The 25,402-nt window shown below is 31.8% G+C and overlaps 3 protein-coding genes across 3 annotated transcripts; all 3 read left to right on the top strand.

The window, feature by feature from the left end:
* The first annotated feature begins 3,059 nt into the window (after positions 1 to 3,059).
* Positions 3,060 to 9,584, top strand: LOC145577523 (cysteine-rich receptor-like protein kinase 10). The gene is made up of 7 exons (XM_081635009.1): positions 3,060 to 3,846; positions 7,419 to 7,562; positions 7,663 to 7,781; positions 8,305 to 8,515; positions 8,637 to 8,874; positions 9,014 to 9,164; positions 9,260 to 9,584. The coding sequence occupies exons 1-7, from the start codon at positions 3,060 to 3,062 to the stop codon at positions 9,572 to 9,574; spliced, it is 1,965 nt and encodes a 654-aa protein (XP_081491135.1). The 3' UTR covers positions 9,575 to 9,584.
* A 929-nt stretch (positions 9,585 to 10,513) lies between these two features.
* LOC145577505 (cysteine-rich receptor-like protein kinase 10) lies at positions 10,514 to 16,025 on the top strand. The gene is made up of 7 exons (XM_081634990.1): positions 10,514 to 11,430; positions 13,670 to 13,807; positions 13,905 to 14,026; positions 14,170 to 14,380; positions 14,498 to 14,735; positions 15,126 to 15,276; positions 15,387 to 16,025. Exons 1-7 carry the CDS (start codon positions 10,608 to 10,610, stop codon positions 15,714 to 15,716), a joined length of 2,013 nt encoding a protein of 670 aa, XP_081491116.1. The 5' UTR covers positions 10,514 to 10,607; the 3' UTR covers positions 15,717 to 16,025.
* A 4,600-nt stretch (positions 16,026 to 20,625) lies between these two features.
* Positions 20,626 to 24,229, top strand: LOC145578343 (cation/H(+) antiporter 24-like). The gene is made up of 4 exons (XM_081635680.1): positions 20,626 to 20,895; positions 21,846 to 22,853; positions 23,353 to 23,830; positions 23,874 to 24,229. Exons 1-4 carry the CDS (start codon positions 20,626 to 20,628, stop codon positions 24,227 to 24,229), a joined length of 2,112 nt encoding a protein of 703 aa, XP_081491806.1.
* Positions 24,230 to 25,402: the final 1,173 nt, after the last annotated feature.

Here is a 25,402-nt window from a genome sequence, read left to right as displayed (position 1 = left end):
GGGATTGTTTTGGAATAATCGAAAGATAAGATTTTTTTTTTTATTACTTAGGCCACACCATGATTTAATAATAATAATAATAATATAATAATAATAATAATAATAATAATAATAATAATAATAATAAATACGTGTAAACTGTAATGTGACTAGAGGTGTCAAATCGGGTACCCAGATGGAGTTTGGGTTGACCCACGACGGGTCGGGATGTTTGGATCGGGTAATGATGGGTCATTTTAACTTAACAAACCAAATCAAATCAGGTTGAGCTTAATCAGATTCGGGTTAAAGTTGAGTTCAAGCATGGTCGAATACAAATGAAACTTGGCCCAAATCAAATTCGGGTCGAGTCATACCGAGTTCAGAAGAACGCGGGTTCGGATTTTATTGGATTTATTTGGGTTAAAATGGATTTATTTAACTTTGGGTCGGGTCATTTCATATTCGATTAGATCTCGGTTCAGATCAATTCAGTTCTGGTAAAAAATTGAATCTCGTTACTTCGATAGTTAGCTCATTCTTTTGGGTCGAATAATTTGAATTCGGGTCAATCTCGGTTCAGGTCGGCTTTTAGCTATATTAGAATAGTCATGTCATTTTTGTTGTTGGAGATTTTATTCATATATAGTTCAGATCATTTTTTGGGTTTCGTTTAAGTTTTTGTATTGGCTTATCAGAATTGATATAAGATTGACAACTCAAGTTATTAAAGAAATTAAAATGATTATTTATCTCCTTGATCAGGTGATTATCACATATTATAAAATGTTTCCTTACGTTTTGGTTTATCATCGTCTTTGTGGCTATTTATCATTGTCAATTCATTGGCTACTCGATTATTAGAAGTCTCAAGATTGTTTATTGTATATTTGTATATTAGCAACTAACTTGTGATTAAGAATACAAGATTTTTCATAATTTAGTAACGTTTGATTTTGTTATTGTTAATGAAGTTATACCCCTCCGTTTTGTAATAATCGCAACACATATTTACTTTACGTTGGTTTCATAATAATTCTATTATCTTATTTAGTAAGGACACGTTACTACGAATATTTTATTACTTCTCCTCATTAATCCTACCAATAAAAATATTTTATTATTTCTTACTCATATTAACAATTAATTATATTTCCACTAACTACACTTTACATTATAAAATTCTCAATTTGGACCATACCTTGTAATTTTCTTACAACTTTATGCAATGCAAACCCTAAACTAGGCCAATACGGCAATAAGATAGATTAGTGACAATCAGATGAAATAAACACACGGTCTAATATCAAAATTCAAATTAATTATAACTAAAATAAGCTAAATAAGCCCTAATATGTTAGAGTCCGTTCAGATAAGGGTTTGTTCAACTCGCCTTATTATTTTCTCTTATTACAACACTACAAGTTCAGCAGCCCGTCTTGTGTGTGGCCAGCCACACCAAGTAACCACTTATTTTAAAAAAAAAGTAACCCATATAAAACGAACTGACCAAGTAACCCCTGTAATACAAACTTAGTAACCCCTATAACACTGAGTAACCCTATAGCACTGACGAAGTAACCCCTTTAACACTGATCAAGTAACCCCTTTAACACTGATCAAGTAACCGCGGTTACACTAATAAAGTAACCCCTGCCACATGATGTGACATTGTGACAAACCACATATAATGTGTAATAAGTTCAGATAATATCATATAAGTTTTGATATATTAAGAATAGTTAAGATAAATTCAAATAATTAAATTCAGATTATTTCAGATACATTCAGATAAATCCATATATGTAACATATGTTGAAATAAATTCAGATTAGTTCAATTAAGTTGAAATAAATTCAGATTCATCAAAATCGTGAATATAATACACCTAATCACATTAATATAACATATATACATATTTAATGTCATAAACTTTAAATTTTATACATTTTAGGAAGTATATTTCATGGTATAATGATAATATTGGATTGTTTGACTTTAGAGTGCAAAATCATAGACTAATTGTCTAAATATATCAATCAATGATCATTGTACATTTACCGTCCCTAATCCATGCACTAATATCAATCAATGACAATAATTTGTACATTTGTATTGTCCCTAATATGTTGACTCCATTCAACATTGCCATTTCTTTGCGGCACGGTTTTCCTTATATTAACAATATATCAATTTCTTGTCAAAAAAAAAAAAAAAACAATATATCAATTTATTAATAATGTACATGCGTTAATTTTTTGGTCATCCATGAGCTTTTAGTTTGCAATGTTGTAGAAATGTAGAATATTTAGATGTGTGAAATCATGGGCTCTTGGATTTAATTATAGTTTGTTAGCTTAGTTAGATGAATAAAGGATATATAAGTAAATGTGATAGTGTATGTCTCACTTTTCCTAATTATAACTAAGCTTGAACCCCACAACTTAAAATGGTTGGAGAGGATGGTCATGAAAAATGTTGGATTAAGTTAATTAAAAGGGTCGGGTAAAAATTAATCATGAGTAGTTTTGGGTCGGGTTAAGTTGGGTCAAAGGATGTTTCAAGTCGGGTAAATAGAGGTCGGGTGATACATAAATCGGGTAAAAAGAGATACTTTTAGGGTCAAAATGGTTTCGGGTAGATTTTGTTTCGGATTAGATTGAATTCGGATCTTGAATTATCGGGTCTTAATAGTTTCGGATTAACTATGAGTCGATTCCAAGTTGGGTTTGGACCATATATTACCAGGGGAAGTCGGTTTTGAGTTAACTTCGGGTTGACTCCAGATCGAATTCGGATAAAAAATTCGCGGGTTAAACCAGTTCGAAAACAGTTCGGTTTTAGATGAACCTTTCGGGTCGGGTGAGTTTTTGACACCCCTAAATGTGACATGCTTCACAAACTTGCAAAGATATGTTTTTTTACTTATGTACATTTATTCTTTTGGTGTAAATTAACGTTGTACATTCTAAACTTATTACCCGTATCATGTGTTTATATATAGATAGTAATTGGACCAAATTGATGGATTTTGAAAGTGAGCACATAGTCTATGATGCCACCTTTTCTAAAAAGATAAGATGACACTCTGTATGATCTTATCAATCTATCTTCTCTTCATAATTCCTAAATCAACTTCCCTTCCATTATATTTGTATAACTTTTGCCCAAACACCACCTTCGCTCCCAACACCAATTATGCAACTAACCTCAACACCCTCCTCCATTCTCTCGCCTTTAACGTCGCCACTGACCCCACCGGCTTCTACACAACATCAGCCGGCAAAGGCACAACCGATGCGGTCTATGGCCTCTTTCTCTGCCGCGGTGACCAAAACATCACCGCGTGCAGAGACTGCGTGAAAACCGCAACCTCCACGGACTTACCACATACATACTGCCCCAACTCAAGGGTGGCAACAATATGGTATGACGAGTGTATGGTAAGGTACTCCAACGTGTCTATTTTTGGTAAACTTTCTATTGAACCTAAGGTGAGCATGATGAACTCCGAAAGAATAAACGGAAACCAAACCCGGTTCGGAGATTTTATGAAAAAAACAATGCATGAATCGGCGGTTGAGACCGCTAATAATCGGTCGGGGGTTAAGTTCACTGCGAAAGCGGTGAATTTCACTAGGTCAATTGCATTGTATGCGTTAGAACAGTGTACACCGGATTTGACTCCCAATGAATGCAGTCAATGCTTGACACGTGCGATCACGCAACTCTCGGTCATGCAAGGTTCAAGGGTGTTACAACCTAGTTGTAACGTTCGGTACGAAATCTATCCATTTTACAATAGTGCAGTTAATTACTCGGCGTCTTCGGTTCGTAATAACTCGGTGCCGCCATTTGCTGAGACTGGTGAGTTAATTTATGTCGTTTTTCAAGAGTAATCTATATATCTATATTAAAATCCAAGGCAAGAATTGTAATCATGCCACTTGTCATCATTTTTTCCACGTGTCATCCTTTTTGTTACGTGTCGTCATCAATTAATAAATGTTGTGGGGTCATGTGATTCATGTCATATTAAAACTAATCATCAATTTTTCCTCACAAAAAATTAATGTTCATAAATTCTAATTTTTTAATCCTCATTCTGTCTTTTGCTCATTCATTTAACAGATAAAACAAACTAATATGATAATGAATTTTGTTAATGCTCAATAAAATTTACTAAAAAATATGATTTTTCTTTTATAATTATAAAACCATCAATAGATTTTACTTTAATTTATTTAAATTATTTTTTAAAACAATTTACTAATATATACAAAAAAAAATGAGCCGGGGGTGCCGGGGCATCGCCCAGACCTCAAACTAGTTTTTAATTATATTTCATTTTGAGTAATTTATACTCGGTATTATTAGTTGGTCATAGAGTCTTATATGTGATTGGCCACACGATGAGGTCATCCAATATATGGCTTGAGTTACTTCGGTAGTGTAATAGGGGTTACTTGATCAGCGTTAAAAGAGTTACTTCGTCAGTTTATAAGAGTTACTTGGTTAGTGTTACAGGAGTTACTAGGCCAGTGTTATAGGGATTATTTTATTCGTTATAAGTAGTCACATAGTATGGTTAGCCACGCACAAAACTGGCAGTTAATTAGCTAGTGTCGTTATCATATTTATCAATTACGACTAAGTTGAATTACAACATTTTAATTCTTCACCTCCTTAGCTTCTCCGGTTTCCATGCTCAACAACTTCCCAAAATACAATTTTTCCAACCGCTTAGCATCTTCTTTAAATACCCAATTTCAAACACTTTAAATTTGGTAAATTAATATCATGGCAATCATTAAGGTAATTAACAAATTAGATAGGTGCAAAAATAATTCATCTATCACTAAATATTCAACTCCCATCTTTTTTTTATTTGTTGTTTCTGATGTATTATATGGCATTAATGACTTGATATTTGACATCTTTCCCTTTAGTGCGTGGCCGATTGTACAAAGGTAGCATTACTGTACATTTTTTTTTTTTATATATCATGAAAAGTAATTATTGTGTTATGAGATTTAAGATTTACTCGCATTATTTACATAAAATAAGTTATTTTATATTTATTGTGTATAAAAAATATATTTATATGTGTAAAGGCTTTTTTCTTACATTATGTTTAGAGCACATAAACATCAGGAACGGGATTGGTTATTGCTGAGCATTTTAAAAAATATAAGCATGAAAATTAATTTAGAGTATAAAAAATTAAAAATAGTGTAAAAAAAATTTCCGTATTACATTGGCCGTCTTATAAATCTTTGTTTCACATCAACATTCCCTCTGTCGTTCTAATCCTTCTTGTTTTTTCCGTTTAAATCTTATTGTGGTAAAATCCAAAAAAAAAAAAAAAAAAATAAAAAAATCCCGAGTTATATTTTTAATTTTTATTTCAACAGTGGGATAGTCAATTTGACAAATCTCCTTCAAGCGGTTATTGTGGTATTCTCGTACAAAATTGTTTAATAATTTGGGCCTTTTCTGAATTAGAGGGGTCAAGGTTTGTTGGACTAGCGCGCAACAGCAATTAATTTGTTACTCCGTATGTGTTGTTGGCAATTAGTATGGTATATGGTCAACACACATTGTTTCTTTGTGCAACCTTATCTTTGGTCAAAATATGGATACTAAGCAACATCAATGACAAGCTAATTGTCAAACTAGCTTGACATGTCACGTAAGTTTTTAAACTAATTATCTTTCTAGCTAGTTTGAGCCCCAAAGATTAACTATTAGCTTACTATTTAAATTATTAATTATTTGATTGTTTTCATCTTAATTACTAATTTACTTTTAGCATTTTCTTTTTGACAAAATTTTCAAGCAAATTAGCTAAGCAAGGCTTATTTGCTTGGCCAAGCTAATTGCATATTCTAGCTAGTAGCTATAAACTATATAAAATTGCAAGCAAATCCCTAATTACAAACATTGATGTAGAAAAAGAAAAACTAAAAAGAAAAAAAAAATATCCGCCTTAAATATTTCCCAAATATCTTTTCTAATTGACACAAATAAAAATGTGATGTTCTTAAGGATATGAAGAGCATATTTGATTGGAAGAAGAAATATGAGCTACAAGAAACACTAAGTTTAATAAATATTTTAATTCTTAACCGTTAATTATCTACATACATCATTTTTATACTGTAAAACTCAGATGAAGAGTAACGTTGACTGGATGATGCCAAATAAAAGTCCATGATGGGCCCCACTTCGTTGATCCCAAGTCGCAAAGCAAACATTACGGAGAAACTTACTAATGTCTTCGTGTCATGGTACTGCTTGTCGCCGTATCGTATAGGCCACTAAACTTACTAATGTCTAGAAACTAATGGCTAAAAGTCTAAAGCTATAATTGTGATAGTTTTTTTCTAATATTATGGGTCTGTTCATATTTATTGAACTAAGCTGAATTGAATTGAACTGAAATGATTGAAGCTGAACTGCACTGAACTGAAATGATTGAAGCTGAAATAAATATTTTATGAGAGAAGAAAATTAGGAGCTGATGAACTGAACTGAACTGAAGTGATTGGAGCTGAAGTGAACTGAACTGAAATTAAGCTGAAGTGAACATGACTTACCTCTGTTTCTTATTTTTTTGTAACGATTAGATATTTTTTCTCTTTATTTTATGTCAAATCATTGCAAATAATATGAACCGAAAGTAGTATATAATATTCCCTTTAATACTTATTTTATACTAAAATATTTGGTACCAACTAGAACTTCTTTTTTTTTTTTTTTTTTGGGGGGGGGGGGGGGTAACACTGAACTTCTATTGTATTTTCCATTTAATTCCAAAATATTCGATATTGGTTATAAAAAAAATTATTCGATATTGGTCCAAAAATGTGCTTAGTTGGTACTGAATTACTGATTTTAAAATTAAAGCAACCAATTGGCCATTTCCACCTATTTGTCATGTGTATATATACCGTCTCACATTAATTTATTTCAAGGTATATACTTCCTCCGTTCTATTAATATTGCAACAATGAACTTTTTGCGCTATTCATCACTCTTGTTTGACCATATAATATAAGTTATACGTTAAGCAAAATATAGTCAAGTGGGATCTTGTTGGATTCGTCTCATAAAATACTTTCACAATATCAACTTTTTATAATTTTTACTCTTACACAATTATAGATATTTAGCATATAAAAGGTGTTTCGGGATGCGTAATTTCCTCCTTGTTGCAATATTAACAGAACGGAGGAAGTATAAATTAGCACTTCTAATGAAAACATGTAAGACATTACTCTTATCCTAACATTGAAGGAGTTTCATAATTTTGCTACATACAAGTGTATAATTTAACACTAGAAGTACATTATGTATGTATGCAAATTTCAAGCACTAAAACTTTTGGTTAAATTGATTCTTCGATAATTCTAATAGTGGAATTAAATTTGATGCAGGAAAAAAGAAGAAATCATTAAACAAGATGATGATAATTATTGTTGCTATATTAGTTGCAATACCATTGAAAGTAATTGCAATAACCTACTGTTTTCTGAAAAAGAGAGCTAAGAATTATCATCATTCCGTACCCATCGAATGTAGTAAGATGATAATACAAGTTTTATGTTTGAGTTCATCATCCATTAATACATATTCTACACTACTTAATTTTGTAATTATTGTATTTCATGGTTTTTTAAGGTGGAGATTTTACAATAGCTGATTCCTTACAGTATAATCTGGGTACACTTCAATCTGCTACAAACAATTTTTCCCATGAGAATAAATTAGGTGAAGGCGGATTTGGGGGAGTATATAAGGTAATGGTATTTTTTTAAAATTTTATCTTACATACTCTTTCTGTTCTTAAATAAAAGTTCTGTTAAACTTTTGCATTTGTTTAACGGTAAGTGCAATGGATACAAACAAAAAGTAATACGAGTATTGTGTTAAGTTGGTAAAAAAATGAAAAACATAGAGAAAAAAAAATTAAAGTGGGGTTTGATTGATTTAAAAAATTATGACAAAAAATAAATAAATTTAATTTAGAGGAATTCGATTATTTAAAATATAATTACAAAACAAAATTTGGTTGGCAAATAAAAATTGAGAGAGCGAAGAAACAAACTTTAATTTAATGTCAATTTTAGGTAAAATGGAGTTATGTTACTTGGAAGCTTTAATTTAGTGCCATTTTATATAATTTAATAGTACTATTATTCTGTGTAATGCATGCATTGCTCCTTTGGATTTAATGCAACATTATTTATTCCTAAAAATAAATTAAAAAAAAAATACAACCACATTACTTACAATCACAATCACTCTAAACATTTATCCCAGGGAATATTGTCAAATGGGAAAGAAATAGCAGTGAAGAGGTTGTCCAAAAGTTCTGATCAAGGTGTAGAAGAATTCAAGAGTGAAGTATTGTTGGCAGCAAAGCTTCAACATAGAAATTTGGTGAGGTTATTGGGATTTTGCTTAGCAGGAGAAGAAAAGTTGCTTGTTTATGAATACATCCCCAACAAGAGTCTTGACCATTTCCTTTTTGGTACTAATAATTAATACCAATAGCTAAAAATTCATGTAATAAATAAATTTTTATGTTACCACGATATGATCGATTCTATTGGACTAATTTTTAAGTGTATATGATGTCTTGTAATCTACAGATCCAGTGAAACGAGAACAACTAAATTGGGAAAGAAGATACAAAATTATAAGAGGGGTAGCTCGAGGGATGCTTTATCTCCACCAGGATTCTCGACTTAGAATTATACATCGCGACCTTAAGGTGAGTAATGTTTTGTTGGACAAAGATTTGAACCCAAAAGTTTCAGATTTTGGCATGGCAAGGATATTTGGTGTGGATCAATCCCAAGGAAATACAAGTCGAGTTGTGGGAACCTAGTAAGTATAGCTTTAGTTTTTATTTCATCTTATGGAAAACTTTAATTTATAAATAAAAAATATATAAAAAAAATACATTTACCATGGTATGTATATCAGTACACATATATGAATGTAATGCACCTTTTTTTTTTGGCAGTGGTTATATGTCACCCGAGTATGCAATGCATGGACAATTTTCTGTTAAGTCTGATGTGTATAGTTTTGGCGTGCTAGTTTTAGAAATTTTAAGTGGCAAAAGGAATAGTAGCTTCTACCAATCAGGCTATGCCGAGGACCTTCTAAGCTATGTAAGAGCCTTACTTTCTTTTGATTCTTAGCCTACAAAAATAAGGGAAACAATGAATATATAAGTATACAACCAAATGAATTATTTATTATGTAGGCATGGAAGAAATGGAGAGATGGCGTGCCATTGGAGATTGTGGATGAAACCGTAAGGAACTCGTGCTCAATACACGAAGTCATGAGATGCATGCATCTTGGCATGTTATGTGTTCAAGAGTGTACTGATGATAGACCTACAATGGCAACATCGATGCTCATGTTAGACAGTCACTCAATTACTCTTCCAATGCCAAAACAGCCGGCTTTCTTTATCAAAAGCTATGTGAGAAGTAAAAATTGTGATGAATTGACGAGCAACTCTACGCCTTGGTCAATGAATGACTTGTCGGTGACTGAAGCTGAAGCTAGATAGCTACAATAGGCCATGCATGTGTTAGAATACAAGCACTTTTTGATGTTTAAGATGTTTTCTAAGATTTCTTACCAAGTTTTTTTGGATCTATATCTCATTATTAGGTCATTATCAATCAAGTGGTTATTGAGAAAACATTGTGATTATTCCAAATAAAACAAGTAAACGATCAAAAATATGAGAATTAGAGCTTCAATTCCTACTCAATGGCAACATGCTTTAGTGTTGTATGTATTGTGCATTTGTGCACAATTTAATTATAGCTATTGTGTTGCTTCTTATTTTAAATGACCACCAGTACTGCATTGCTTGCTCTAAACGAATAAATCTATCTTTGTCGGATCACACGTATGCCCACCTTGGCAATTTGGATGTTGAAGGCATCAATAAATCAATTGATCTATGTTTTCATTGTTTCTAATACGCTAGATTATTTTAATTAATATTTCTCTCAAATTTAGATATTGTTTTATTGATACGTGTGCTCACAAAGCCAGTATTCACTTAGTGCGCCAGACTTGCATATTTGCAGCTACCAAAAAAAAGTGTACATCGAACACAATCCAATGCTAATACGTTTGGACTATGACGTCTTGAATACATACATTGAAATATCTAGCTGGTAAGTATAGTTAATCATACCAATACTATTGGCCTTTAGGTGAAGCATGGTGAGATATATAGCAACATTGACTTAAGTACGAGGCATCAACCGTTCAACATATAAAATTGTGGAAAATTGGAAATTTCAAAGCATATATAAATACATTGAATGCAAACAACCAAAAAAAAATCAAAGGACCCACCCCTAGTCCCCTAAGCCAAAGGGCAAACTTTCTCCATCGATGCCTAATTTTGTCATTTTACTACTTAAGCCATTTACATTGTACCATGTACTTCGTATTTCTTTATTATTATCACACATTATTCATATTTCATATCCTCCTTTATTTTTTTTTATCTAAAATAATCCCTCCCTCATCAAGATTATACTTTCTTCATCAAAACTATCATAATTATTATTCTGTATACTATGAATCTAGCAACAAATTCCAAACTAATTATAATAATTACCCTCTTACTTCACCTAATTTCCAAATCAACTTCCACTCCAACTTATCTCTATAATATTTGCTCAAACACCACTAAATTTGCTACAAATAGTAAGTACCACACCAACCTCAACACCCTCTTCAAATCCCTCTCCTCCAACGCCACCAACAACCCCACGGGCTTCGACATCACATCCGCCGGCACCAACACCAGCGATGCCGTCTACGGCCTATTCCTCTGCCGCGGTGATCAAAACATCACCGCGTGCAGGGATTGTGTCAAGACCGCAACCACAACAGACCTACCAAAGTCTTACTGTCCCAATCGAAAAATCGCGGTAATATGGTACGACGAGTGTACCGTAAGATACTCTAACGAATCGCTCCTTGGAAAAATGGAGCAATCACCTAAAGTGTTCTTAACCAACACTCAAAATATGACCGGAAATCAAACCGCGTTTTCTGATCTTTTAGGAAACACAATGAATAGTTTAGCAGGTCAGACTTCGAATAGTAAGTCGGGTAAAAAATATGCCACAAAAGTGGTGAAATTTAACAGCTTGAAGAATCTCTATGCAATGGAGCAGTGTACTCCTGACTTGAGCGCCTCAGATTGTAATCAATGCTTGACGATTGCGATCGGGTCGCTCGACGTTAAGATGGGTGCTCGTGTTATGCAGCCTAGTTGTTTTGTACGCTACGAGACTTACCCGTTTTATAATGGTGCCACTAATTTCTCTACGCCACCGTTGCCGTCGCCGTCGCCGTCGCCGGGTACTAAACCCGTTGTTAGTAATGGGAAGGGTACGTCATTTCACATCTCTACTTATTCAGATTCTTAATTATTTCTTGATCTTTGTTATTAGCCTTTGGCCTGGGTTTTTTGAGTTACAAAAAAACTACTCCGTTGTATAGATGGAATTTGATTTTAGATTAGTGTCTTTTTAATCACTTCAAAATGTTTAAACTCCTCCATAATTTATTTTGGAGATACAGTTGTTAATTTCTAACATTTCATTCATTCCTTGCATATGAATATATATTCAATTGATATTATTTAAACTTAATTTGAATTTTTTTTTTTTTTTTTTAATCTATTATGAATAGAGGAATCCCATATTTTAGTTAATCCAAAAATGTGTACACACGATCTCGATGGCATGGGGTATATCATGATTTCTAATGGTTTTTCAGTGTAGCAAGCCACATGGTGCAGCAGAGGTTACTTTGTATTCTAGAATTACTTGTATTATGAGGTTATTTTGTATTTTAGGGTTACTTTTATTCTGAGGTTACTTATATGGGTTACTTGTAAGGTGTTACTTGTATTATGAGGTTACTTGTATCGTGGGGTTATTTATATGGGTTACTTGTATTCCGAGCAACTCCTACAAGTAACTCTAGACCAAAACCTCATACCAAACCAGTAACACTCTACAAGTAATCCATGACCAAAACCAGTAACACCCATACAAGTAACCCCATAATACAAGTAACCCTTGACAAAATCAGTAACACCCTACAAGTAACCCCTGATCAAAACCAGTAACACCCATACAAGTAACCCCTACAAGTAACCCTGACAAAGCCAGTAACACCCCTGACAAAACAAGTAGCACCCTACGAGTAACCCCTGCCGCACGATGTGGCCAGCCGCATACAAAAATTATTATATCCATTTCACATATGTTCATACAATAAAATATCCAATCAACCGTATATCCTATTTGCTGTTTATGTATGAACGCAAGTGTTATTATTATTATCATTATTATTGTTTTTTTTTATTATTATTATGTGAAGCATTTTATACACATTCGAATAAATTAAAGTTAGTGTTTGCTGATAATTAAATGAAATATAATCATAAAAAATAAGAATAAAATATTTATAGCTATGCCATTCTATCTCTCATTATTATTATGATACAAATGTCTAACATATCTCATTTTTTTTCAAAATATCTTTTCAGATTTTAAGAGTTTGTTATGATACAAATGGAATTTGAATATAATGGAACTTGGGCCTATTATTCTAGCCAATCAAAAGATGATAAATTAGAGTTGTATGTAGGGACCACATACAACAATTGTATGTGTAGCCTTTGTTATGATACAAATATAAATTAAATATAATGAAACTTGGGCCCATTATTCTAGTCAATCAAAACATGACAAATTAGAATTGTATGTAGGGACCACATACAACAATTGTATGCATAGCCTTTTGCGATACGAAATGTATTTGAAATTTTCTTAAATTTCGGAATCCACTCTTACCAAGAGTCAATTGAGAGATTGGAATAATAATGGAGTGTGTGTGGCCTTTAGTTGAGGGCATTAAATGATTGACGGGGTTATGGGGTTGGTAGTTGGCATCATTTACTTGACTTTTAGTCAACTCCATCACTTATTTTGTTGGCTTATTCCGTTCATTAGCCACCAAGAGTTGACCTCAGGTCAAAAAGTAACAATTAACTTTTAGTTATTTTTTTTTTTTTACTTTTTTTTTTTTTTTGAAAGAAACATATTTTTGTAGTTTTGTAAGTGAGTATGAACAAATTTTTACTTTAGGAAACTCTCCTTGGCAAGCTGGATTTGGTCCAACAATATTTGCTTTTTGGGCTGTCTTAATCCATCTTTGACCCTTATGTTCTGAGCTAACTTGTATATATTTGGACATACACAATATGATGGGCTTTTTTTATCATGCATTTTTAACAAACAACTTCAAACATAATTTCAATGTCCTTATGTCCATGAACATATCATTTTGAACTCTCAAGAATGGCAATTTTTGTTGAACTTATTTTTTTAAGGCAGAGAAAAAAAAAGTATAAATCAATTTATTCGTAACACAATAAAATATTGTTCTGTGGAAGTAAGTCACGATTCTAATACGTGCTGATTAGGGTAGTAAAATGGATCCATACAGTCATAGTGTCATGACTTGTTATAAGCACAACTTCTTGTACGCAAGGATTTTTTTTTTTTTTTTTAATACATAAGTTAATTAATCAGTCTTACATGTCTTATCTACACAGGACATAGAAAATTATCAGCCAGGATCATTGCCGCCATTGTTGCTCCAGTTTCTGTTATATCATTGGTAATACTTGCTTTAGGAATTTGTTTTATTAGAAAGCGGTCTAAGAAATACGGTGCTTTACCTCCACAAAATGGTAAGAACACAACAAAAGTATCATTGAGCAAAGTTGATCATTATTTTCTTTTTGGTGATAGTAACACTACTTCATCAATTACAATTTTGTGGTGCAGAAAATGAAGATTTCACAACTGCTGATTCCTTGCAATATGATCTGAGTTCACTTCAATATGCAACAGCGAATTTTAACGATGAGAATAAGTTAGGTGAAGGTGGATTCGGTGGTGTATATAAGGTAAAATCATATGTAAATTCTAATCATAACTTAGCGAAAAAATTATGTGCAAAGTTGGTGTGACAATAAAATTGGGATGGAATGAGTAATGATATAATCACTACGACTTGTCATACTAACGAGTAATCAAATTTTCGTTTCAGGGTACTCTGTCAAATGGACAAGAAATAGCAGTGAAAAGGTTATCGAGAGGTTCAGGGCAAGGCGTACAAGAATTTAAGAACGAGGTTTCGTTGGTTGCCAAGCTTCAACATAGAAATTTAGTGAGGTTACTTGGATTTTGCATAGCAGGAGACGAAAAACTGCTTGTGTATGAATATGTACCCAACAAAAGTCTTGACTACTTCCTTTTTGGTACGATATTCCGTGACCTTTATATTCTATACTTGTAATGAAGTTAATTAGATTTATTTTCATAATAATGCTTGAATTGATGATTATTATTTTTTTTGCTTGCTTGTACATAAATAGATCCTGACAAACAAGCATCATTGGATTGGGAAAGACGCTATAAAATCATACAAGGGACTGCTCGAGGAATGCTTTATCTCCATCAAGATTCTCGACTTAGAATCATACATCGTGATCTAAAAGCAAGCAATGTGTTATTAGACGTGGATATGGTTCCTAAAATTTCAGACTTTGGCATGGCTCGGATTTTCGGAGTAGACCAAACCCAAGGAAACACAAGCAGAGTTGTTGGAACTTAGTAAGTACTTATATATACTTCCTCTTCTCTTTTTTACTTGATCTGTTTCTTTAATCACGCTTGTTAATGCAAAACTTTAACGATTATTAAAATAAATTCTCCATAAGTAAAAATTATAAAAGTTATATATTGTGATGATAATACTTATTGAGACGAATCCAAAAAGATCATAAATAAATATATTTTCCTTACATATTATTCACAAAAGACGGTCAAAGAAGGAGTGGTGAATAATGTAAAAGTCAAAGCGGATCAAGTAATAAAGAATGGAGGAAGTATATAACTCCAAGTCTCCAACTCTTTATTCATAGCTAGGCAAATTATCATGGATAAATTCAAACATGTACATAATTAATATACATCACAATTATATAATGATTTCTCTTGCAGTGGCTACATGTCTCCAGAGTATGCAATGCAAGGACAATTTTCCGTGAAATCAGATGTATATAGCTTTGGTGTACTAGTGCTGGAGATTTTAAGTGGTAAAAGGAATACTAGTTTCTACCAATCAGGGGAGGCTGAGGACCTTTTAGGCTATGTGAGTTTTCTAATTACCCCCTTTTACTTCGTATTAGTGTATGTCACTCAGCTCTAATATATTGTTAATGAAATTAGAAGGAGAAATTGATTTTATTATCGAACTTGTAGGCATGGAAGCAGTGGAATGATGGGGCACCCTTGGAATTTGTGGATCCAAGTATAAGGGATTCATGCTCGGTAAATGAAGTCATAAGATGCATACACCTTGGCTTGCTGTGTGTTCAAGAGTCTGTAGACGATAGACCTACAATGGCAACAGTAGTCCTCATGTTAGATAGTTACTCTGTCACTCTACCGGTACCACAAAACCCGGGTTTCTTTATCAAAGATAGGACAGGATCAAACTTTGGCAACTCGGTATGGTCAGATCAATCGACCAGCAAGTCTATGCCTTGGTCTGTGAATGACGTCTCTATCTCTGAAATGGAACCGAGATAAAGGACGCGGATCTATGTGGGTGCTTGGGTGGCACGCACTAAAATTACTTTAGATTTTTTTAGTTTAAAATTCAGTTATATTGATGATATAAAAGATTATGTCTGCATAATTATTCACTAAGTGCCCCTTCAAAAATAGTATCGTAAAGCCCTGTTTGGTAGTAGCGTTTGAGGTAGCGATTAGGGTTTTGACCAGTCAAAACACTGCTAGAAAAAAAATTAATCTGCCTTTTTGATAATGTAATATTATTTCCCGCTAAATCATGTGTGATAATACATATACTAAAAACGTGAAATACAAAGATTGTTTGTTTTGGAGGAAAGTGTTTTTCATAAAAACTCTTTTCAGATTTCCCTTGTTTGAATTTGACCGGATGAAAAAAGGAAACATTGGATGGAATGTTTAGTTTCCAATCAGTGGTATTGTGGAAACCATTTTCCTCCAAATTAGGAGGAATGCCACATTTTCTGAAAAAAAAATAAAAGAAAGCAAGTGAGGCATCTACTTGCTTATCAATTGAAGAGAGTTGAGGGTTTGAGATGATTGTATGTAATCAGGAAATTTTTGTACAATCAAACAAAGGAAAAACAATCTTCAATTGCATTTGCGTTTAGAAAACAATTTTCATGGAAAACAATTGCATTCTAGTCATGTCACAGAATTTCATGTAGATGCCCATAAATTTAGATTCTCAAATAATACCATTATACGTTCAATTGTACGTACTATATATGCTTATAGTGTACTAGGTTTGTTATGTGTTCAAAAATCTGCATACAAAAGGCCTACAATGGCATTTGTAGTTCGTAAGTTAGATAGTCACTCGACAACTCTTCCGGAGCCTGAACAACTCGGTTTTTTCATCAGAGATGGACTAGACATCGGATCAAGTCACCCAACAAGCAACTCGAATACAAGATCTGTTATTGATGTATCACTGACAGAAGTTGAACGGAGATAGTTCAAGCCATTAATGTATAGTATAATCGTGCTTTATTAATGTTAATTTCAACATAACTAGCTAAATTTGAAAATTGCATAGTACACTAGGGTGTACCATGCTCATGGTACACCTAGTGTTAAATGATGAGTTTTTAACATTTCATTTGCAAGCTATCAGTTTGTTATTAAAAAAAATACAAAAAATAAAAAAAAAAATCTTTTCCACAATTGATGGGATTCATGATGTTCTCCATTTTTACATAACTTTCAAAATTAAATTTCATCATATTTCAATTTCGAATTAAGAGAGAATAAAGTTTATAAAGAATTTTGTAAAGAGAAAAATACAAAGCAAATTATGAGAACATTATAATCGATGGATCGGAGAAGGTAATTTGAGTTTATTTGTTATGATTTTAATTTTAGGATTTTGCTGATTAGGTTGATCATATTTTGTTATTATTTTGCACGATTATTGTAAAATATCAAAGGTTTTTTTTTTTTTTTTTTTTTTTTCAATTTTGATATTTATGAATTTGAGATCCATATGACAAAAGTTGAAGATGATGTTCTTTTATTTTGTCAAAAGTTGAAGATGATGTTCTTCATAGGAAAATTTGTCAAAAATAACACGACCTTTCAACGATCTTCCAAAAATAAAACGACCTTTAGATTATCTCAAAATAACATGACCTTTGACACATATCTTCCGTAAATGAAACGTGACCGGTTGGTAACCTGTTTAATAGGTTATCAGCGACATGTGTCAAAATGTCATTGGTCAATTTTTATTTTTACAATTTTTTAAAAAAAAACCTTAAAACAAAAAAAATAAAAAATAAAAACCTTAATCAAAAGAAGAAAAAAACCACCACCCAGCTCCATCGGCCCAACCACCCTTCCTCCTCCACTACCCTTATCCCCGTCAGCGTCGTCCCACCCCTCCTCGCCGGAGTCATGCTTCCCCTGACCCTCTTTTCAGCGTCCTTTCATTCCCGTCCCCTTTTTCCGTCCTCCTCTTCCCAGCCTGTCCTCGATTTCGACCCTACGTCCTACTCCATCTCCATTTCCGTTCCCCTTCCCTACCACATTTTAAGATGCTAGCACCCCCATAACCTACAAGCAAGCTATTTATTTTCCCATATGTTAGGGTTTCAAGGGCGGATTGTTGGTTTCACGATGATATAGGGAGGTAGGGCGATGTTTTCTGATTTAACATTTCCCTAATTTACAATTTTGTTAGTGGTTTTGTGGGTTTGTTTCAAAGGTGATGGGTGGGGATTCGTGGGTTTGTTTCAAGTATGAGGATGAGAGGGAAGGCGGTTTCGATGGTGGTGCTGGGAAGAGGGGTTGTTCCCGGTGTGACTGGCTGAATTGGGGTGGTTTCTGGGGGAGTTCGTGGTGGTTGTTGAGGTAATGGAGGTTCATAGAAAGATGGTGGTGTTTGATTTTTTTTTTCTTCAAAATTTCAGTTTTTTTTTTAATTTTTGGTATTATATAAGATCATTATTATTAATATAATGTTAAATATAAAAAATCTTAACAAATTACAATAAGACACGTGTCAAATGTAACCTGTAAAACAAGTTACCGGTTTTTCGTTTTATTTTTGGAAGATATGTGTCAAAGGTCGTGTTATTTTGAGATAATCTAAAGGTCGTTTCATTTTTGGAAGACCGCTGAAAGGTCATGTTATTTTTGACAAATTTTCCTTCTTTATATTTTGTCAAATGTTGAAGATGATGTTCTTTATAAACTGTACTTATGTTTGTTATTATAGTTATTGAACAATTATATGAATGTTCTTTATTTTTATCCATATGACAAAGGTTGAAGATGATGTTCTTTTATTTTGTCAAAGGTTGAAAATGATGTTCTTTATATTTTGTCAAATGTTGAAGACGATGTTCTTTATAAATTGTACTTATGTTTGTTATTATAGTTATTGAACAATTATATGAATGTACTTTATTTTTATCCTTTATGTTCTTTGCCTCGATGTTCTTTTATTTATTTTGCATGTTCTTTGAATTATTATAATATATTTTAAATAATATATCATTTATTAATTCTATATTTTTAATATTAATTATCACTAACTACGTATATTTATTTTAAAATCCGTATCGTGAAGGTTGATGACGATATTCCTTTGAGATCTCCTCTATTGATGATTGTTTTTAAGATCTAAAGAACATCCGTAATATTATTAAAAAAAATGATAATATTATGTAATATATATATATATATATATATATATATATGTAATATATATATATATATATGTATATATATATGTAATATATATATATATATATATATATATATATATGTAATATATATATATATATATATATATATATATATATATATATATATATATATATATATATATATTACATAATATTATCATTTTTTTTAATAATATTACGGATGTTCTTTAGATCTTAAAAACAATCATTAATAGAGGAGATCTCAAAGGAATATATATATATATATATATATATATATATATATATATATACCACGATCCAAAGACAAAATTCAAAGAACATTTCACAATAAGCAATGAACATTATGTGACGATAAAAGTACATTGCAATTACAATCAAAGAACATGGGCATTTAAAATAAACTATCAAAAATTCTAATAAGAATCATTATATAATATAATTATGAACATAAGAAAAAAGATATATTTTTACAAAAATAATTGTTCATTACAACTGTAATGTACATCATGTTTTCTAATAGATAACATTATTAAATCACATATTAACATCACAAAAAAATTTATATACCAACCCTAAAATGAATAATGTAACTATATATATTAAAGGTGAAAAATATGAATGAATTTTTTTTTAAAAAAATTGAAAACTAAAATTTTGAAAATGAAATTTATAAATTTGAAATTTAAAAACAATATTTTAAGTTATTTTTAGGTGAAATAATTTTAGAGAATAAAAAAAAAATTATAAAAAACATTATATAGTCATATAAAAAACCTCATAAAAAATACACGGAACAATCATTAAAATAAATATTAATTTTTTTTTTTTTAAATTGGTGAAAAAATATTAAAGGATTTTTTTTTTTAAAGAAAGGGAACTAAATATAGTATTTAGGATAATAAGATTTTGAAAATAAAATTAAAATTTTAAAATTAATTTGAAATTCAAAATTCAGGTGTATTATGTGCATGGTACACCTGGGTGTGGGAACCACGCATTGAGCTAAATTATGATGTAGATATGATTATTTGAACACCAAATTATTTGATGGTACAATACATTTCATCATATATGGAATTGTTATTAGTTTCTTTCCTAATTCCGGGTACAAATTAATACCAAAGAATAAAATAATATATGATAAATAATAATCAAAACGAGTTATCTACAACAAGCTCATGAGAGTCATGACATGCTATCTTTAACTATGTGATTGCTGTGATCGATTAAGGATCGCGATAGAGATGATCTAATTATTATTCTTGCTACTCTGAAACTTCCCCTAGTTTGATAAGAATTATACCTATAAATGTGATTTTTGAAATTTAAAATTATGATTAAGATATCTAAAATTAGTAGATTACTGTGCTTATGACTTGTTATTCCCACAGAAAAAAAAATAACCGTTTTTAATTTTCTTTTTTCTAATCGATCCCTAGCTTATTTGTTTTCTTTCTAATTTGAGAGGAAATTTAAATTTTTTTTTTTAAAAAATAAAAAAAAAAAAAAATCATACAACTGTATGAAGAACAAAAAAGAAAAGAAAGAGGGTAGCATGCTCTTAGTATACATGCATGATTATGATTATATTATAGATTTGGCAATCATCGTCTTCATTAAGCTAAACACATGCATGTTGACGTCGGTCTATCCACTGAAAGACAATTGAAACAAATTGTTTCTTTCCTCCTTTAAAATTAAATTATCATAAACTAGTTAAGTTGTTGTATGTTATGGATCAAATTGTTCCTGAATTAAATGGATCGATTTTGATAGATTATCATGACCGTATTGTTGAGATAAATTGTCAAAGATATCATGAAAGTCGCGCCTTCTCAATATTTCATGGTGCTAAACATCTTGATTTCTCCTTCACCGTTCTCCTCTTAGAAATTTCTATGGTTCTTGTTATTAGCAACATTTTGCGCTTCGTCTTGAAGCCTCTCAAACAGCCTAGACTCATTTCTGATGTTCTTGTAAGTCTCTCTCTCTTGAAACGAAAGGTTAATTACATAGTTCATTAATTTTCAAATTCTCTTTGCAAATAAAAGAATTAAGGAAAAACAATTAAGCATAATGAAATAAGCCTATAAGTGTCTATTGATTTAACAATAGGGCAAGTAGTGTAGAGCAAGGATGGCAAAAAAAAAAAAAAAAAAAAAAAAAAAAAAAAAAAAAAAATCATTGCAACAAATGTAATAAAGTAGAATACTATGGGCTGCTCTTTGAATACTTTACAAGATAATGATACTTAATAAAATAAATTAATAGAACTGTATATTTATTAAATATCGGCCATGTTAAATTGATTGTGTAAAACATTTGGTAAATATTGTATATATAGTACTTAGTCATTAGTTGTTTTAGTGTAAAAAAATAACAAAATGCAAAAAACAAAAAGCTCTTTTAAAAAACTGCTCGTGTGAGCGTGGACCCAAAAAGCTATTTCAAACAGCTTCCTAACTAAATACTCTAAGAACTTTTTAAAATGATAAAAAAGTTCTTAGAACTTGAAATTAAATTATCAATACATTGCTTTATTGTATGCTGCCCGACCTCTAATCCGTTAACCACTTCTATATATGAATAATAATTACAATTACTAATAATATACTCCCTCCGTCCTCGAAAAAACGACCCTTTTGGGTTGATTTCGCGGTTATTAATAAAGTTAAATAAAAAGAAGTAAAAGTATATCGGAAAGATTAATTTACATGGGGTTTATGAAAAAGTAAAGAGATATCGTAATAAAAGTATATTGAAAAACAAAATTTTATACGGGGAAGCTAATTTTGCACATATATTATTGCAAATTGGTGGGTATTTTAATGCTAATGGGTCATTCTTTTTGGGACTAAAATTAGGCCAAATGGATCGTTTTTTCAGGAGACAGAGGGAGTAATACATACTTATTAGAACAAATTAAAATTGTGTACGTACTTTTTGTGTATAGGCGGGCATAATCCTTGGACCATCAGTCCTAGGTCGCAACAATATCTTTGCAAAGATTTTCACTCCGGAGAGCTCGCACTTTGTAATAAAAAATATCGGGGTTATAGGGCTTTCCTTGTTCCTGTTTGTGATGGGGGTGAAAATGGACCTTTCTACGGTCACCAAGGCCAAAAAGAAGCATTGGGTGATTGCAGGTGCTGGTGTGATAATCCCCCAGTGCGTAACGCTTATATTATCTAGTCGCGTATTTAATTACATTGACAGTCCAACACTCAAAAAACAATCTTCTCTTACAGCTATATCTTCAGTTATGATTAACTCATCATTCCCAACTCTTTACACCATTCTAAAAGAAATGCAACTTTTGAGATCGGAAATAGGGCGTATTGTTTTATTAACGGCAACCCTAATTGAACTCGTTGGGATATCTCACTTTGTTTCCTTTGAAGCTATGATGCAAGCCGAAGTTAGCAAGATTTATGTGTTGTATTACTTGTTTACAACTTTTTTGTTCACTGGCTTATTATTATACGGCATACCACATGTGATGGAGTGGATTAATACCCGAAGTTCTAAAGTTAAACCAGTGGAGCAAAAATACATTGTTGTCATATTGATAGGAGTTTTTATGGCTGGATTCGTCACTGATCTTCTTGGGTCTTCAATAGGAACTGGGACTTTTTGGCTCGGGCTAGTCATACCCGATGGTCCCATAATAGGCGATTCCATTGCACATCATACTGAGGTTATTACGGATAACATTCTTATGCCCTTTGCGTATGCTAATTTTGGCCTTACGATAGATTTATTTGCAATGGTCAAGAGTTGGTCGTTCTTAAGTCCGATCTTACTTTTATCTGTTGTATCCATTTTAGCTAAGTTTGCTACAATTGTTATGTCGGCTCGATTTATAGGCAAGTCATATAGAGATTCTCTAACTATGGCCTTCATGTTCAACGTTAAAGGTCAAGCTGAATATTTCATTTTTCTCCATTTCATGGATTTTAAGGTACGTTTCTCTATCATAATCCTATAAGAGCTTATTGCGAACTTATTTTAATAGTTAAAGTAAATGTAGAGTGATTTTTTCAATGATTGGCTAATAATAGTGATTAATTTTTGTTTGAATAATTATTTTTAATTAAAAGGTGAAAATTTATCAAAATAATCTTTAATGCTTACATAAAACCCGCCCCATATCATTGATTATTACTCTCAATTTTACAAAATAACTTAAGTTTTTCATGTTACGTGTCCACAAAACATTACTCTCATTTTTACAAAATAACTTAATTCTTTCATTTTACGTGTCCACAACACTTCACTACTCTGTAACTATTTATATTATTGATTCCTCTGTTCTTTTTTAGCTTGATTTTTTGCAACATATACTACAGAGTACTACATACTAGTGATAGTGCACATTAGTGATAGCTCTCTCATATACCAATTATATCCCTACCCTTTGATTTATAATCAGATTGTGACGATGAATTTTTTATATGCAGTTTGTAACGACGCCATCTTTCTCATTGTTAATGATTTTGTCAATCATAATGACAATGATATCCTGCCCTATGATCAACTATCTTTATGATCCAACAAAGCCATACATGATCAACAAGAAAAGAACAATACAACACACAGTCAAAGAGTCTAAACTTCGATTTTTAGCCTGCATCTACGACCAAGAAAGCATGGATAACCTATTTAGCCTCTTAGACTTTGTGAATCCAACAACGAGTAACCCATTTAAAGTTTTCGTAATTTACTTCATCGAACTCTTAGGGCGAGCTACCCCTATGTTTATCGACCACTCGAAGGAGAATGGTGAATATTGGGACAGCAACAATGTAGCAATCCACAATGCCATCAAGCTATACGAGAAGGATCGTATCAATTGTCTTACTATGAATTTATTTACTAGTGTTACCCCTAATCGGACCATGTACCAAGACATTTGTGAGAGTGCCTTGTTGAACAAAGGTAAGATTTATTATTTTACCCTTCCACAAGAAATGTATTAAAGATGGGAATGATTTTTCGAGTGCCATACTTAGGCCTGGTGTACAATCTACTAATGCTAACATGTTATGCCATGCACCTTGCTCCGTTGGAATTTTCGCATGTAAGAATGCTTCAACATGGGACACACTTCCAACACAATTCAATCATTGCCCTCGTGGCAAGTTTGTCATGTTGTTCCTTGGAGGGCCTGATGCTCGTGAGGCTCTATCGTTGGTAAGCCGGATGGTCGAACATCCAGATGTATCATTGGTTGTGGTTCGGTTCTTGGCAAGTGATAATGATGGAGATACTAAGTCTGAAAGAAAGATGGATGATGGGATGATAACTTGGTTTTGGGTAAAAAAATGGGAGGAATGAGAAAGTTTCTTACAAAGAAGTTATTGTGAGAAATGGTTTCGAAACTGTTTCAGCTATACATGCATTGAACGCTAGTAGTGCTTCTATAGATCTTTGGATTGTAGGGCGGAATTATGGAATTAATCCAAAAATATTAGAGGGATTATCAGATTGGAGTGAAAATCTCGAATTAGGATTGATTGGTGATTTTTTAGTATCAGTAGATTTTAATACTTTAGGCTCTATATTGATAGTACAACAACAAGTGTTGAGAAATGATGAAGTTATTCCATGGTCCATGGGCTTGTTACTAGGTTAGATTTTGTGTTGTATTTAATTTGATATGTTATTGTTTTATTATGCTAGCTTAGATGTAATTTTAACTCCCATTATTTGTTTATTTTATTTTATTTTATTTTATAAAGTTTTAAAAGGTAGTTTCTTACAAAATGTCCTTAAATAAAACCACATTTTCCTTGTTTGATCTTGACTTTTAAGAAATCGGTCATTTAATTTGCCTCTAACATCGTCTAAAAGTAGTAAGGCATTTGAGTTTTTGTATCCTTTCAATTGAACTTTGATAAAGCAAAATACGTATAAGAGGTTGGATAATAAATAAATAAATTTTTGCATAAATATATGCATGTTAGCAAGCTAAAATTAAAAGTACAACATCTGCCTATAATATCAAGTAAATGGTTAAGAAAACGAAATGAACAAGACTTAATAAAACAAAATAAGTAACACGTTCAAGTGACTCGAAGCCTTTAATTGTGACACCATTGATCACTTCTCTATACAAGAGACCATTGATATACTTTGAACCCACAAAGTTGGTATGCGGAGGTCCCCAAACATTTTATGTTTTTTGACAAAGAACATAAAATGTTTGGGGACCTCCTAATGACAAACAAGTATTAGTTGTAATTCATGCGTACATATTGTTTGATTTTGAGCTTTAGTTTAACTTATACAAGAATAGAGTAAAACACAAGTTTGTAAGATGGAATATAAGCCTATAACCAATATAAAAGTGGGTTATAGTTGATTAAAAAAATAATAATAAAAAGAATATAGTAAAAGTGAGTTGAACATTAAAAAAATGAAATAAAATATAGAGTGAGTAGATTTTAAGAAAACGGGGGAAGTAGTTGTTCGTCAATTTAATTTGTCTATTTACAAATACTTAATTGA

Source organism: Chenopodium album, chromosome 14 (genome assembly GCF_948465745.1).
Source record: "Chenopodium album chromosome 14, dcCheAlbu1.1, whole genome shotgun sequence".
Lineage (NCBI taxonomy): Eukaryota > Viridiplantae > Streptophyta > Magnoliopsida > Caryophyllales > Amaranthaceae > Chenopodium > Chenopodium album.
Note: the sequence above shows the minus strand (reverse complement) of the source record. Positions and strands in the feature narration are given on the sequence as shown.